The sequence below is a fragment of the Elephas maximus genome, chromosome 16 (assembly GCF_024166365.1).
Source record: "Elephas maximus indicus isolate mEleMax1 chromosome 16, mEleMax1 primary haplotype, whole genome shotgun sequence".
NCBI lineage: Eukaryota > Metazoa > Chordata > Mammalia > Proboscidea > Elephantidae > Elephas > Elephas maximus.
In genome coordinates, this window is record NC_064834.1 from 303,101 (window position 1) to 320,802 (window position 17,702).

Consider the following 17,702-nt stretch of genomic DNA (forward strand, 5'->3'; position numbering starts at 1 on the left):
ATGTCCGGGCCATTGGTCATTAAGCTATTGTGTGCCAGGTTCTGGTGGTTCCTGAAAGTGCACAGATAGGAGGAAGGCAGGCATGTGATTGGCACTAACCCTTTGCAGTAAGTGTGATAATGAAATTGATACCAAAAAAAAAAACACATTGCCGTCAAGTCGATTCCGATACTACATAACATTTATTGGTGTCCCTGAATGGCACAAAGAGTTAAAAGTGCTTGGCTGCTAACTGAAAGGCTGGAGGTTCAAGTCCACCCAGAGACACCTTAGAAGAAAGGCCTAGTGATCTACTTCTGAAAAATCAGCCATCGAAAACCCTGTGGAGCCCAGGTGTACTCTGGTACACATGTGGTTGCCATGAGTTGGAATCAATTTGATGGCAACTGATTTGGTTAGCTTTTGTTTTTTAAAAAAAAAACATTTATTGAGCCATGCTCTTGAACACTTCAGATATGTGAATTTATTAATCTTTACAACAGTCTAGTGAAGTTGTAAAACGTGGGGATCCTGTTTTACAGATGAGCAAATGGAGGCATGGAAAGGATAAGCAGCTTGCCTGAAGCCACACAATGAGTAACAGCAAAGCTGAATTTGAATCCAGGCATCTGACCCTAGAGCCCATGCACTTAACTACTAAGTGGATGTAAAGCTTGATGGTTACCTGGGGGACCTGGGTTATGGTGTGAACAGAAGTGTACTATGGGAAAACTTGGCTTCCAGATGAAGGAATGATCAGTAGTCTGTAGCCAGAGCCCAGGGAGTGGGCCACAAACAAGGAAACATAAGCTTTTAATGCAGTGGGGGGATTTGAGCTGACACTTCATCTCCCAGAATGCAGGAGTTGCTGTGTTCATCAATAGAAGAACCCTGGTTGGTGACTCTCTAGAGTAGGGAGCCTTAGGGACAAGTATCACCTGTGGAAGGAAAGACTGGGTAAGTTCAGACACCCTGTTGACTTGGGTAGGGGCTCAGCTTTAGAAAGTTTCAAAAATCATCACTCATGATCCCATGGTCTAAGAGCTCAGAAAATAGTTGGAGAGCCTCAGAATTAAATCAGGTCTTTTCAAATAAGAAGACCGTGGGGTGATATTGAAAGATGTCTCTGTGGTGTCTGGCAGAGCTCAGCTCAAAAAGAGCCAGGAATGACAAGAGGAGCCCATTCTCAGGAAACACACAATGCTCGAGCAATGAGAACCAGTCAATAGTGTCAGGGGATGAGAGCCCAGAATGAACTGAGACTTTTTTTGTGTGTGTGTGCTTTAAGTAAAAGTTTACAAATCAAGTCAGTCTCTCATACAAAAATTTATATACACTTTGCTATATACTCCTAGTTGCTCTCCCCCTAATGAGACAGCACACTCCTTCTCTCCACCCTGTATTCTCCATGTCCATTCAGCCAGCTTCTGTCCCCCTCTGCCTTCTCATCTCCCCTCCAGACAGGAGCTGCCCACGTAGTCTCAGGTGTCTACTTGATCCGAAAAGCTCACTCCTCACCAGTATCATTTTCTATCCTATAGTTCAATCCAATCCCTGTCTGAAGAGTTGTCTTTGGGAATGGTTCCTGTCTTGGGCTAACAGAAAGCGCGGGGACCATGAACTCTGGGGTCCGTCTAGTCTCAGTCAGGCCATTAAGTCTGGCCTTTTTACAAGAATTTGAAGTCTGCATCCCACTGTTCTCCTGCTCCATCAGAGATTCTCTGTCGTGTTCCCTGTCAGGGCAGTCATTGGTTGTAGCCAGGCACCATCTAGTTCTTCTGGTCTCAGGCTGATGTAGTGAACTGAGACTATTGAGGAGAGTAGAGGAGAACAAGATCTTTAATGCTATATTCAAAGCGAGGAGGGCAAAGAATGCATAGTCCCATCCATTGCTTAGGCCAGCTGGTGCCTTTGTAGTGAGAAGAAGGAAGGAGCAGGTCTGTGGCCTGTGGAACATCTGGCAGAGAACTGTCCTCCAGATGAAAACAGCCTGGTGGGTCCACGTAGGAAAGGAGGAGCAGAGCTGCTGTGTATGTGATCACCTTTCCTGACCCAAGAAGTCACTTGCCAGGGCATGGAGTGGCCCCAAAATTGAGGTCACATATCTGCAGTGTCAGCTGAGAGCTCAGGAGAGGGGAATGAAGCTTGGAGATGGATGGGGCCTTATTTTCAAAGAAAGAAGCTCACAGGCTGAAGTCTGAGGTTGACACTGGGCAAGATGTTAGATAAAGGGAAGGTCTGTACGTCCTTACACAAGGTCTGTACATCCTTAGGAGAGGAGCTGGCAGGGGCTCACTAGGCACTTGCCTTACCTCAAGTAGTGCTGATGAATGATAGTGATGACCCTCAGACCTGGTGATGTGCCAGAGGTCCCTGGCCAGTTCAATACCTTTGTGTTCTCCTTTTCCTCCTTCTCATTATTATTCTTATTATGATTTGGATGACAACCTTTATGGAGTATTGACTAGATTACAACATTTTATGAAGCTGAATGGGGTATCTGAAGTTGGCACGATCTAGACCCATAATGGTCTCAGAAAACCAGAGTGCTATGGTGAGTTTGGCAAGATGGCATTTGATGGGTTAGAGATAAATGCAGTACTGTTTGCCCGTTGAGGGTGCACATGAAGTTGAGTTTCCCAGGATCAACATCAAATAAATGCACTTGGGTTGAGACAGGCAACTTACTTCATGTAGTTGTGACAATTAAATGAAATTAGGTGTATCAAGCATCTGGCATGCAGGGAGTGTTCAGTGAACAGAGACTTTATTTTAATATTTTGAAACACCCTGATAGTAAGCATTCCATCCTACTGTAGACCACATGCCCCAGTTTTTAGTTCAGAGAAGAGGGCTACCTCATCTCTGGCTCTGGTGCCCCTGGACAGTTCTGGTGTCAGTGGCCTGTGCAGCAGTGGTGGGTAAAGGCTGCCTGAGCTGCTTTGATGGCAGCCCATGGGGTAATCTGGAGAGGGTGACACAGGAGGCCAGTGAGGCCAGAAGGACAGCAGGGGCAGAGTTGAATCCTTCCCAGTGAAATCATACACCGGTAGCTCAGGACACCAGCAGTGATTTAACCCAACCCCTGTTTGACAGATGGTAGACTGAGGACAAATGGTTTGCTCCGAGGAACTCAGTGACCTTTGTTGCTGCCTTGACCTCTGCAGGAAGCATAGGTTAACATTGTTACCTCTGATACCGGTGACAGCCCCTTTGAAGAATTGTGTGGCAAAGATGTTAGGAGTGACTCTGATCTTCCTGGCAGCACACAGTATGGTATGACAAAGGAAACAGAGGCCCAAGGGTCCCATGGAAGGGGCCTGAAGGGTAGAGCTGGCATATGTTTCCTCCTCTTCGTCCTCCCGCTGCTTTCCTCCTAGTCTTCCTCTTCCCTCATCTTCCTCCTCTTTCTTCTACTTTTCCTCCTCTTCACCCACCTGCTCCTCTTTTCTTCTCCTCCTCAGTGCCCTGTCACTCGTGCACTTCCCTCACCTGTGATTTTTTAGGTCTTCTCTTCCACACTACGCGCACCTCAAGTCAGTTCCACCTATGTGGCACAAGCACCCAGCTAACAAATATTTAACAGGCAAGCAGAGGAGAAGCAAGTGGATTAATGTGCAAGGCTAGTCAAGAACGAATACTTTTGGCAAGTGGAGTTAGGAGACTCACTTTGGGGGCAGGGCTTGGTGAAGAGGTGGCTGCAGCCCAGATGTGGGAGCAGGGGCAGGGGTTAGGCTCAGCCCCCACCTACCTGTCAGGGTGTTTGTTGCTCCAGCTTTTATCACTCCATGCCTGCCAGAGCTTCTGTGCCCAGGTGCCTAAAGAGTCCTAATGCTTGAGGATTGGGGAGAAACATTAGTGTGCCTACCAGCAAGGAAAGAAAGCTGCCCCGAATTAGGGTGCAGACTCATTACACTGTCCACCAAGTCAGAACTGGTGGCACAAGAAAGCAGTGTGGGCTCTGTTAATAAGCAAACTGCTGCAGGGGGCCGGCAGGTACAGCAGGAGTTCTGGCAGGCCATCCAGGGCAGCAGGTCCAAGGGGGTTGCCTGGCAGGCTGCGGCTGTTCTTCCGCATTGAAGACCAGGAGGTGGAAATGGAAGAGAGCTTAGAGCCGCCATGTGTTGATTGCATCTATAGCAGTTAGCGTTCTGTGGATGCAAACAACGAAGGCCGGCTCTTGCCAGCTTAAGCCAAGAAGAATTAATTAGAAATGATACCGGAGGGCCAGGAGAGGAAAATCTAGATGATGGTGTCAATGGGAGGACTGGAGAACTAAGCTTGAAAAAGACAGGGACTGAGTTGCTTTGGAGAGTCCCAGTAGTGGGAACAAACGTGTAATTTCCCCAACTGAAACTGGGTTTAATTAGGAAAGATTCTGGGTAGCATCAAACAGAACAAAGCAATCTGATGTCTGCTTTAATGTCATACCATTACCAGCTGCTTTGGAGTCGATTCTGACTCCTGGCGACCCCAACTGTGTCAGTAGAACTGTGCTCCGTAGGGTTTTCAATGGCTTATTTTTCAGAAGTAGATCACCAGGCCTTTCTTCTGAGGTGCCTCTGGGTTGAACTTGAACCTCCAACCTTTCAGTTAGCAGCGGAGTGCGTTAACCTTTTGCTGCGCACAAGAACTGTACTATTGTCACTTGTTGTTAGTTGCCATTGAGTCAATTCTGACCCATGACGACCCTGTGTGCGCAGAGGGGAATTACTGCAGAGTTTTCAGGGCTGTGACCTTTCAGAAGCAGATCTGCAGACCTATCTTCCAAGATGACTCCGTGGGTTTGAACTGCCAACCCTTCAGCTAGTAATGACGTACTTAACTGTTTGTGCCACCCAAGGACTCCTCTGTTGTCATAGTGATCACATAATCCTTCTGTCCATTGGCTGGTTTATGAATCTGGGGCAAAAAGGGGCCCCTCAGTCCAGCTTCCAAGAAGCTGCTGCTTACCATGCCCATGATGTCCCCAGGGGTCTCCTTCTCCAGAGTCTGCGAGTCTAGCAGGATATCAGGGCTACAGGCTCTGTGGCCAGGGCAGTCAGCCCATGCTGGTTTCTATGCCCTGAGCTTGGCTTGGTAACCCTCTTGGTGTTTGCTGCAGATAAGTTTAACTTCATAATCAGCTTTCTGAGGGTCCCCTGGAAGTCTGCACACAAGGAAAAGTTACCAGGGAAGTTATCTATAGGGTAGCATGAGGACATGAGCGTTATTGGCTGTTGTCGTAGTCATCTGGTGCTGCTATAACAGAAATACCACAATTCAATCCATGACAGATGTCAAGGAGTTGGTGTTCTTCAGTAGAAGGAGCTGTGCAACTCTTCAGCCCTGACTCTGACCCTCACCCCTTTTTCTTCCCTACCATCTAGCGGAGCTGGATTTCACAATTGGGCCAGGTCTGGCTTAGAGTGAATAGGATGTTAGCATTAGGGGGCTTCTATGTCTTGCTGGGCTCCTGTCCCTTGACCTTCTCCTTATGGCTAGAGCATGCCCAACCCTTCTTTTCTGCTACGACTTTGCCTATACATTTTCACCGTCTGGCTTGGTGAGCCCCAATTCAGCCATCAAAACCCAGAATTAATGTCACTTCCTCAGTGGGGCATTCCTCAGCCCCCCTGGCACTGCATGGTCAGTGGTTCCCCATCCCTGACCTTGCAGTGTTTCCCCTGCACCTCTAATGCAGTGCTTTTGTCAGCCCTGTTATAACTAGGCATTTTCTTTCCTTACTGTGAGTTTTTGAGGAAGTAGGAGCTCTGTAATTTTCACCATTCTGCCTCCAGGACTAGCAGAGATAGCTAATTATTGAATAAATGAATGAATATCATGTCTACATTGCAGGAGAGCCAAGTGAGGAGTCAGGAATAGTTGCGGATTGAACCAATCAGCAGAACCTGTCATTGTGGCACATATAAAGCTCACTCTGTGGGAAGGCTGAGGGGACACAACCATAGAACTATGTCCCTCAAATGGTCTCTTCTCTCTCCCCAGCATCCTGTGAGTTATAAAGGTTTTCTGGGCTGGACCCAGCTCATGGTGGCTTGTGAGAGCCAATTGGTAAATTTTCAAGAATTTTCTGAGCCAGCTTTTTCTAGTATTTTTGTGGCTAGGGATCCCTGGAGGAATTTGAGGGCCATGGTACAGGTGGGGAAAGGTTTGGGGCTAGGCATCTTTATGTAGTTTCTCTTTTTTCTCAATATTTTTCTTAACCTGTGCTTGGCCCAGAGCTCCAGCTTTCCCATGCTTAGAAAGCAAAGGAGCCCTGAGCTTCCAACAAAGGCCTGGTCACATGTTACTCCATTGAGCATGGCCAGCTATGGTGTTGGCCAGGAGCCTAAGGATCTGTGCCTGCAGCATTTCATCGCCATGTTCGTCTGCATCCAATCCTTGGCAAGTCTGGGGCTGCTGTTTCTGATCGAGCCTACCTTGGATATTTCATCTGGCATGCACCAGGACTGGCATTCATGTGTCAGACTTCCTGCTCTAAATTCCAAGTAAGGCCTCTAGGACACGCTGGAGCTTGGCTCCCATTCACCTCCCACCTCACCCTACTCTCCCACCATCTTGAACAACTTGGAATTCTCTCAGTGTGTTAACCACCAGTCTTATGTAAACTGGAGCCTGGCACATAATAGGTGCTTTAGGCATGTATACTGAATGAACGAATCAAATGAACCACACATTGTTCAAAAGCTGAGCTATTCTGAGAGCTTGAACATTCCCCCCGACCCTGTAGTCTAAAGCTCTCCTTTTGCCTGTGGAGCTCATGGGGATGCTTGTTCAAACCCCAGCCAGGCTTGGGAGTAGGTCTCTCCAGGTAGTGTGAGATGGACCCAGAAGCTAACAACAAGCCCCCAGCCCACTGTACAGCCAGCAGGAAGGGCCCTGGACTGGCTTTCAGACCTCTTGGCTCCCCAGAGATTCCAGCTACAACAGTCCACTCTGGGGAGTGGGGATAGAATGTCTCTTTCCCAAGGGGTGGTAATGATGACGAGAGGAAAATTTACCTAATGATTATTTCCCAGAGCAGATGGGAAAGTAGCATCCCCTGAAATCAAAACAGTTTCACTGAGCTATGAGAATGTTCTTGTTATGTGTCATCAGACTGATTTCAACTCACAGTGACCCCTTGTGAAAGAGAAGAACTGCCCCATAGGGTTTTCTAGTCTGTAATCTTTATGGTAGCAGATCTCCAGGCCTTTCTCCCATGGAGTAATTGGGTAGCTGGGTAGGTTCGAAGCACCAGCCTTTCAGCAGCCAAGTGCTTAACTGCTGCACCACTATTACAGGAGGCGGGGCCAAGATGGCGGCATAGTCAGATGCTTCTGGTGATCCCTCTTACAACAAAGACCTGAAAAAACAAGTGAAACAATTATATATATATAACAAGCTAGGAGCCCTGAACATCAAAGGCAAGGCTAGGAAATCAGACTGAGTGGCAAGGGGAGGGAGAGATAGTTCAGAAGCCACGAGGAGTTTCCGGACCTGACTCCGCAGGAACCAGCGCCCCTCAGGCACAATCCCCTGGCGTGACGGCAGCGGGGCTGGCGGTAGCGTTCAGGATGCGGTTTCCTCACGGAGAAACAATGAGCCGCACACTCTACTCACCCCTCCAGAATCGGAGGAGAACAGCGCTCACGGCAAAATGTAAGTACTTATGTCGATTTTACCATGTCCCTGACCCCCAAGCAGGCTTCAGTGGCTGTCAATTTCCCTGGGCCTGAGATAGGTCCTGCTGCACATCCTAAGCCATTCTCCTGGCCTTGGAGAAGGAATAAATTAACAATTGGGGGAAAAGATAATCTGCCAGCTCCCCTAAGCTGGGGAGCTCAGGACAGAAGCGGCTCCTGTCCCGGCACAAACAGTCTGCAGACTTTGAATACCTTTCACCCCTGCATGGATCTGTGTGGGCCCATTTCAGAAGCTGAGGCCATTGATGGCAGACTCTTAACGGTATACGGGCTTGAGATCTGACTTCAGCTGTTCCAGCTGTGTGGTAGAGGCAGTTTTTTGATGTTTGAAACCACTTTGCCATGTGGGAGTCTATCAAGAGAAATAACCTAGGAGAGATTGGAGTACCAGAAAGGGAGGGAGAACAGAAAATACGGAGCGAATTGTTGAAGATTCGTTGGCAGAAAACTTCCCTGGTATAATAAGAGAGAAACAAGTATCTATCCAAGATGTTCGTAGAACGCCACGTAAGGTAGACCTCAAAAGAAAGTCAACAAAACGTATTATAATCAAACTTCCCAAAACCAAAGATAAAGGGAAAATTTTAAGAGCAGCTCAGGATAAACGAAAAGTCACCTACAAAGGAGAGTCAGTAAAAATAAGCTTGGACTACTCGGTAGAAACCATGTAGGCAAGAAGGCAATGGGACGACTTACATAAAGCACTGGAGGAAAAAAATGCTTGCCAAGAATCATATATCTATCCAGTAAAACTGTCAGATAAAAGACAAAATTAGGACATTTCCAGATAAACAGAAATTTAGGGAATTTGTGAAAACCAAACCAAAACTACAACACTAAAGGGAATTCTCTGGTTAGACAATAATATCAACCCAAGACTAGAACACAGGACAGAACAACTAGATATCAACCCAGACAGGGAAATCACAAAAATATATCAAGATAAAAAAATGCTCAAAGCAGGGAAACAGCGATGTCATTATGGAAAACATTAAATCAATAAAGAGGGACAAAGAAATGTAGTCATAGATCTTTCCTATGGAGAGGAGGTCAAGGTGATATAAAGAAATAAAAGTTAGGTTTAAACTTGGAAAAATAGGCGTAAATATTAAGGTAACCACAAAGGACACTAACAATCTTACACATCAAAATAAAATACAAGAAAAACATAAAGACTCAGCAAAAAAAAAAAAAAAAATCAACAACAAAGAAAAGGGGGAAAAGACAATATATAAAGAAAAACTACTCGGCACAAAAAAAGTGAAAAAAGAAGCTGTCAACAACACACACAAAAAGACATCAAAATGACAGAACTAAACTCATACCTATCCATAATTAGTTGAATGTAAATGAACTAAATGTACCAATAAAGAGATGGAGAGTTGCAGAATGGATAAAAAACACAATCCGTCTATATGCTGCCTACAAGAGACACACCTTAGACTTAAAGACACAAACAAACTAAAACTCAAAGGATGAAAAAAAAATCAAGCAAACAACAATCAAAAAAGACCAGGAGTGACTAATTTCTGACAAAATAGACTTTAAAGTTAAATACGCTACAAAGGATAAAGAAGGACACTATATAATGATTAAAGGGACAATAAACCAGGAGGGTATAACCATATTAAATAGGCACCTAATGACAGGGCTTCAAGATACATAAACTCCAACAGCATTGAAAAGTGAGATAGGCAGCTCCACAGTAATAGTAGGAGACTTCAACATACGACTTTCAGTGAAGGACCGAACATCCAGAAAGAAGCTCGATAAAGACACGGAAGAGCTAAATGCCACAATTAAACAACTTGATCTCATAGACATATACAGAACACTCCATCCAACAGCAGTGAAATAAACTTTCTTTTCCAATGCACATGGAACATTCTCTAGAATACACCACATATTAGGTTATAAAGCAAGCCCTAACAGAGTCTAAAACATCAAAATATTACAAAGCATCATCCCTGACCACAAAGCCATAAAAACAGAAATCAATAACACAGAAAGCAGGTAAAAGGAATCAAACACTTGGAAACTGAGCAGCACCCTGCCCAAAAGCGATTTGGTTATAGAAGAAATTAAGGATGGAATAAAGAAACTTACAGAATCAAATGAGAATGAACACACATCTTACCAGAACCTTCAGGACAGAGCAAAAGCAGTGCTCAGAGGTCAGTTTTAGCAATAAATGCACACATACAAAAAGAAAAAAAGGCCAAAACCAAAGAATTATCCGTACAACTTGAACAAACAGAAAGAAAACAAAAGAAACCAAACAATAAAAATTAACTTAAAAACCTTAACCCAGTGCTGTCAAGTCGATTCTGACTCTTAGAGCAGAATTAAATGAAATAGGGGCAGAAAAATACTTGAAAGAGTTAACAAGACCAAAAGCTGGTTCTTTGAAAAAATTAACAAAATTGATAAACCATTGGCCAAACTGATAAAAGAAAAGCAGGAGAGGAAGGAAATACCCTGAATAAGTAATGAGATGGGCAATATTACAACAGACCCAACGGAAATTACAAAAATCATCAGATTACTATGAAAAATTGTACTCTTAACAGATTCGAAAGCCTAGAAGAAATGGATGAATTTCTAGAAACACACTACCTACCTAAACTAATACAAACAGAGGTAGAACAACTAAATAAACCCAGAACAAAAGAAGAGATTGAAAAGATAATTAAACCCCACCCCTCACCCCCCCCAAAAAAAGCCCTGGCCCTGACAGCTTCACTGGAGAATTCTACCAAACTTTCAGAGAAGAGTTAACACCACTACTACTAAAGGTATTTCAGAGCATGGAAAAGGATGGACAACTCCGAAACTCATCCTATGAAGCCAGCGTATCTCTGATACCAAAACCAGGTAAATACACCACAAAAAAAGAAAATTATACATCTATATCCTTCATGAACTTAGATGCAAAAATCCTCAACAAAACAGTAGCCGATAAAATTCCACAACATATCAAAAAAACAATTCACCATGACGAAGTGGGATTCATACCAGGTATGCAGGGATGATTCAACATTAGAAAAACAATCAATGTAATCCATCATATAAATAAAACAGACAAAAACCACATGATCTTATCAATTAATGCAGAAAAGGCATTTGAGAAAGTTCAACACCCATTCATGATAAAAACTCTTAGCAACATAGGAACAGAAGGAAAATTCCTCAACATAATAAAGGGCATTTATACAAAGCCAACAGCCAACATCATCCTAAATGAAGAGCATCTGAAAGCATTCCCCCTGAGAATGGGAACCAGACAAAAATGCCCTTTATCACCACACTTATCCAACATTGTGCTGGAGGTACTAGCCAGAGCAATTAGGCTAGATAAAGAAATAAAGGGCATCCGGATTGGTAAGGAAGAAGTAAAAATACCTCTATTTGCAGATGACATGATCTTATACACAGAAAACCCTAAAGAATCCTCAAGAAAACTACTGAAGCTAATAGAAGAGTTCAGCAGAGTATCAGGATACAAGATAAACGTACATGTATCAGTTGGATTCCTCTACACCAATGAAGGGAACATAGAAGAGGAAATCAGCAAATCAACAGCATTTAGAGTAACCCCCAGGAAGATAAAATACTTAGGTATAAAGTGAATCAGAGATGTAAAAGACCTATACAATGAAAACTACAGAACACTACTGCGAGAAACCAAAAGAGACATACATACGTAACCGGAAAAATACACCTTGCCCGTGGGTAGGAAGACTCAACATTGTAAAAATGTCTATTCTGCCAAAAGTGATCTATAGATACAATGCAATTCTGATCCAAATTCCAATGACATTTTTTAATGAGTTGGAGAAACAAATCACCAACTTCATATGGAAGGGAAAGAGGCCCCGGATAAGTAAAGCTTTACTGAAAAAGAATTAACAATGTGGGAGGCCTCACGCTACCTTATTTTAGAACCTATTATACTGCCATGGTAGTCAAAACAGCCTGGTACTGGTACAGCAACAGATACATAGACCAGTGGAGCAGAACTGAGAATCCAGACATCAAATCCATCCACATATGAGCTGCTGCTATTTGACAAAGGCCCAAAGTCAGTTAAATGGGGAAAAGACAATCTCTTTAACAAATGGTGCTGACATAACTGAATACTCATCTGGAAAAAACTGAAACAAGACCCATACCTCACGCCATGCACAAAAACTAACTCAAAATGGATCAAAGACCTAAATACAACATCTAAAATGATAAAGATCATGGAAGAAAAAATAGGGACAATGCTAGGAACCCTAATACATGGCACAAACAGTATACAAAACATTACTAACAATGCACAAACACCAGAAAAGAAACTAGATAACTGAGAGCTCCTAAAAATCAAACATCTATGCACATACCAAAGATGTCACCAAAAGAGTAAAATGATTACCTTCAGACTGGGAAAAAGTTTTTAGCTATGACATTTCCGATCAGCATCTGATCTGTAAAATCTACATGATACTGCAAAAACTCAACAACAAAAAGGCAAATAACCCAATTAAAAAATGGGCAAAGGATATGAACAGACACTTCACCAAAGAAGACATTCAGGTAGCTAACAGACATGAGGAAATGCTCATGATCATTAGCCATTAGAGAAATGCAAATCAAAAGGGCAATGAAATACCATCTCTTCTGAACAAGGCTGGCATTAATCCAAAAAACACAAAAAATTAAATGTTGGAGAGGTTGTGGAGAGACTGAAACACTTACACACTACTGGTGGGAATATAAAATGGTACAGCCACTTTGGAAATTGATTTGGTGCTTCCTTAAAAAGCTAGAAATAGAGCTACCATATGATCGAGCAATCCCACTCCTTGAAGTATATCCTAGAGAACTAGGAGCCTTTACACAAACATATATGCACACTCATGTTCATTGCAGCACTGTTTACAATAGCAAAAAGATGGAAGCAACCAAGGTGCCCCTCAAGGGACGAATGGATAAATAAATTATGGTATATTCACAGAAACCCTGGTGGCATAGTGGTTAAGTGCTATGGCTGCTAACCAAAAGGTTGGCAGTTCAGATCCGCCAGGCGCTCCTTGGAAACTCTACGGGGCAGTTCTACCCTGTCCTATAGAGTCGCTATGAGTCAGAACCGACTCGACAGCACTGGGTTTGGTTTTTCTGGGTGGTATATTCACATAATGGAATATTATGCAATGATAAAGAACAATAATGAATCCGTGAAACATCGCATAACATGGAGGAATTTGGAAGGCATTATGCTAAGTGAAATTAGTTGCAAAAGGACAAATATTGTATGAGACCACTATTATAACAACTCAAATAGTTTAAACAGAGAAGAAAATATTCTTTGTTGGTTACAACGGTGGGGAGGGAGGGAGAGTGGTATTCACTAAATAGATAGTAGACAAGAACTGTTTTAGGTAAGCGGAAAGATCACATGCAATACAGCACAGGTCAGCACAACTGGACTAAACCAAAAGCAAAGAAGTTTCCTGAATACAACTGAACGCTTCGAAGGCCAGAGTAGCAGGGGTGGGGGTCTGAGGACCATGGTTTCAGGGGACATCTAAGTTAACTGGCATAACAAAATGTGTTAAGAAAGCATTCTGCATCCCACTTTGGTGAGTGGCGTCTGGGGTCTTATATGCTAATAAGGGGCCATCTAAGGTGCATAAATTGGTCTCAACCTACCTGGAGCAAAGGATAATGAAGAACACCAAAGACACAAGGTAATTATGAGTTCAAGAGACAGTGCCACATAAATCAGAGACTACATCAGCCTGAGACCAGAAGTACTAGATGGTGCCCGGCTACAACCGGTGAGGACTGTGACAGGGAACACAACAGAGAATCCCTGATGAAGCAGGAGAACACTGGGATGTATACCTCAAATTCTCGTAAAAAGACCAGAGTTAATGGTCTGACTGAGTCTAGAAGGACCTCGGAGGTCATGGGGCCCAGACCCACTGTTAGCCCTAGACAGGAACCGTTCCCAAAGTCAACTCTTCAGGCAGGGATTGGACTGGACTATAAGATAGAAAATGATACTGGTGAGGAGTGAGCTATTTGGATCAAGTAGACACATAAGAGTATGTGGGCAGCTCCTGTCTGGAGAGGAGAGGAGAAGCAGAGGGGGAAGGGAGCTGGCTGAATGGACACGAGGAATACAGGGTGGAGAGGAGGAGTGTGCTGCCTCAGGGGGAGAGCAACTAAGAGTACATAGCAAGATGTATATAAATTTTTGTGTGAGAGACTTGATTTGTAAATTTTCACTTAAAGCGCAATTGAAAAAAAAAAATACTATTATAGAATTCCAAGCCAGACCAAGTAGGGAAGAGACTGAGTTGATCTAGTGAACCCTGGCACTGCCTCCCTTTAAAACTGATTACTGATTTAAGAAAAACAAAACTTTAAAATAAAACCAGCATAATTTTAAAATAGAAAAAGAAAAAAAATCATCCTAAATTCCATCATACTAATATTATCATAGTGTTTCTGTTTTAGTATATTTCCTTCCGTGTATTTGGTTTGTTTGTTTGGTCAGATAGTTTTGCTATTTTGCTTAATAACACATGCTTGTATCTAACAATGTATAATCTTTTTTCATGCTATTGCATAGTTTGTTTTTTTTTAAAGAATGCCATTTGTCATGGTGTTAGGAGGCAAGCTTTATTCACATTCTGCTGGGTCACAGAGATTTGATAAATGACAGTGTGGTTCAGGGGTAGATAATCCAGTAGGCAAGGTAAGCACAGTGCTTACCAGATCATCTGTAGTGAGCAATTTCACATGGGCCCCATCAAAGATGTGGTGAAACCCATGTAAAATTATTCACCGCAGATTGCTATTGCACAGTTTTAAAAAATTCATGGTTTAATTTTTTAACTATAAGAACAATCAGGTTGCCTCCCTGACCCTGTGTCCTCACCCCCTGGCCCACTCCCTCCAGCAGCCCTGTACTTCTCCCAGCTCCCTGAACTTCTTTCATGTTCCCCACTCCACAGAAGCACACTGGCTTCTCCTTCTGCTATGCAGAATCCACCTTTTTGACCCCTAGGCAGCCCCTCCTCAGTTTTCAGGACTTTTCTCAAATGCTGCACTTGGCTGTTGGTAACACCACACGCACAGGTCCGCTCTCAGTGTCCTACTGAGCAGAGCCCAGGACTGCCTTGTCACTGTTGTCACCTCAACACTGAGGAGGCACTCAGTAAATAAATGCATGCTGAATCAATGAGAAATGAAACATTGCCGTTTCTGTATGTTAACTTTCAAGGTTTTTTCCATTTGTTGTGCAGAATTGATTACACCAAATATATCGTCTTTTTGTCCTTTTCCCTCCTCGATATTATAAACATAGGTAAACATCACTTTCCAAGGCTGAATAGCTTTTCATCTCGCATAGTTAGGCATTTGGTTGTTTGCTGTTTTTCACTACTATAAACAATAACTCCAATGACCTTTTTCATTCTCCTGTCAAGCAGACCAGCCCCCTCAATCTACCTTTTAGCTGTGATCAAAGTGTGGTCAGCCCATCATCTGAAGGAAGAGCACTTTCAGTATCTGAACTCCTTGAGTGGCTCCTACTCTCAACGTGGCTCTCAGCACTATAGGCCATTCAACATTTTTCTCTGTCACTGACCCTGGGTTGTTTCTTCCATGAGAAAAGACTGAATAGATTTCACTGGGGACGGAACTAGGACCAAGGGGAGATGAAGAGATGGGAAGGGGATAAAGAGTTTTGGTGGGGCCTAACCTTTGGATCTTCTGTCAGGGTTAGAAAAGTAAGTATGCCCTTCCACTGAGCTGTGGACCAGCAGGGCCTCAGGTTCAGGATGGCAGGGAAAGTGGGGAGCCTCAAAGACAGGGTGCTCCCTGGCCTCTCTCTGTTCCACAGGCCCTTGGGTCCTACAAGAACACTGCGTGGCCGTAGTACCCTCTATGCAAACGTGAGGATGGCATTGACGTCTTTCTAGCAGTTGTTAAACCAGTCTCTTGTCACCTCATCTACTCATTCACCAATGTTTCCTGAGCACCTACGCTGTTCCAGGCCTCACAAAGTGCTGCAGACTTGGAGGTAAACCCATATGTGGGGCCTCTAAAAAGGCTGCCAGTTAACCACACATGATAAATGCAGGACGTTGGTACCTGGACAGCAGTGTCATGGGAGAGGAGAAATCCTCTATATCTGAGAGGGTTGGGAAGGTTCAGGGAGGAGGTAGGGTCCCAGCTAAGCTTTGAGGAGGATCCGGCACTCATAGTCTGATGGAGAACAAGGCTGTCCATGTGCACAGCAAGTCCTGCAACAGCACACAAGGACCAGCCAGGTACTCCGAGAAGCCTCTTGGGCAAGGATGAATGAGGGTGAAACACAGGCACTGTTTGGACAATCTTGTTGGCCGTCTCAGCCAGAGCAGGTTTGGTAGCAGTAGGACTCTTCGCCTGGGACTGGGGTGTGATGGGGGAGAGTGGAGGTATGGAGCACACATGACTCTTCCAAGAAGCCAAACTCTAAGAAAACGGAAGGAGATAAAACAAAAGCCAAGGGAACATGAGGTAGAGGGCTGCTGGGATGGGAGACAGGTTGAGTAGTCAAGGAGTAAAGGGTTGAAGTTAGAGCAGAGAGGGGCACCATGAGGAGAAGGAACTGCACAAGTTAACAGTCCTCCAAACACTATGATTTCTTCGTGCTGTAACTACCAACTGTGCCTGGCCACACTTACGCCAGGGTGGCCTAAGCCCAGGTGGGGCCATAGAGCTTATCATGCTCGGCTTCCAAGTGCTGGAGTCTGCTATGACAGATAGGCCTGGAAGGGTCCTAGAGGCCCAGTTGCTTCTCCCTGAGCAGGCTCCCTTCACTCCCTTCTAACCTTTCTCTTTCTCAGCCTGGCAAACAGCCTTAACCTGATTACTTGTTGTTGATAGCTGTGGAGTCAGCCCTGACTCATGGTGACCCCATGCACAGTGGGATTGGACTGTTGTACTGCATAGGGTTTTCATTAGCTGGTTTTTGGATGTAGATCCCCAGGCCTTTCTTCCTAGTCTGTCAGTCTGAAAGTGCCACTGAAACACGTTCAGCATCATAGCACCATGCAAGCCTCCACTGACAGATGCATGGTGGCTCCATATGAGGTGATCAGCCTGTCATCGAACCCTGGTCTCCCACAAGAATTCTACCATGGAACCACAGTTACCTCTTCCCTGATGGCTTACAAGCAGCCACTTCTACCTTTGCTGTCTGTGTGTCTGGACCTGGTATCTTTCTCTTGAGGCTGCTGCTCCGTGTGTTTTTCAGGGAGATCTCCTTCCCCACTGTTAGGGATTGAACTGTGTCCTCCAAAAATATGTGTTGTAAATCCTGACCTCTATGCCTATGGTTATAATCCCATTTGGAAATGGGTTGTCTTTGTTATGTTAATGAGACAGGATCAGTTTAGGGTGTGTCTTGAGTCAATCTCTTTTGAGATATAAAAGAGATTAAATGCGCCAAGCAAGCAGAGATGGGGTAAGACAGATGCCAAGACACATGGAGATCTCCGGGGAACCAGGACAGAAGCTGAAGAGAAAAGGACCTTCCTCCAGAGCCAATAGAGAAAGCTTTCTCCTAAGAACTGGTACTCTGAATTTGGACTTCTAGCCTCATAAACTGTGAGAAAATAAATTTCTGATTGTTAAAGCCATCCACTTGTGATATTTCTGTTATAGCAGTACTAGATAAGACACCCACCCTCACCCTCAGCTGCTGCTCTGGGATCCTGGGCTCTAGAATCCAATGGCATCTAAGCACTCACTTACCTCAGAGGAGCAATGGTCATTACTCCTGTTTTGCAGGCACCAAACAAAAGTCAGAAAACCAAGTGCCTTGTCTAATGCCACACAACTAGCAACTCAAACCTTTGTCTGTCCCCAGAGGTCATGTTCCTGGTCAGTATATGGCCCTAGAGAGAGAGGCCTGGGGTGAGCCATGGTAAGGTAGCCACAGGCAGCATGACACAATGTGCTTCTGAACCATGTCATTCTTACTGCCTGTTGCTT

The 17,702-nt window shown here is 44.3% G+C and overlaps 1 protein-coding gene across 4 annotated transcripts in view; it reads left to right on the forward strand.

Moving 5' to 3' along the window:
• ZNF488 (zinc finger protein 488) overlaps nucleotides 1–17,702 on the forward strand; it is a 28,813-nt gene that overhangs the window by 6,185 nt on the left and 4,926 nt on the right. Inside the window, exons 1-2 of one of the 4 annotated variants that reach the window (XM_049854936.1) lie at nucleotides 6,283–6,470; nucleotides 7,474–7,623. The exons of 2 other annotated variants lie outside the window; for them this stretch is intronic. In XM_049854936.1, the coding sequence (XP_049710893.1) occupies nucleotides 6,283–6,470; nucleotides 7,474–7,623 (338 nt within the window). Of the gene's footprint in view, nucleotides 1–6,282; nucleotides 6,471–7,473; nucleotides 7,624–15,117; nucleotides 15,745–17,702 lie in introns of those variants that run through there. One more of the 4 variants, XM_049854937.1, reaches the window with a different exon arrangement.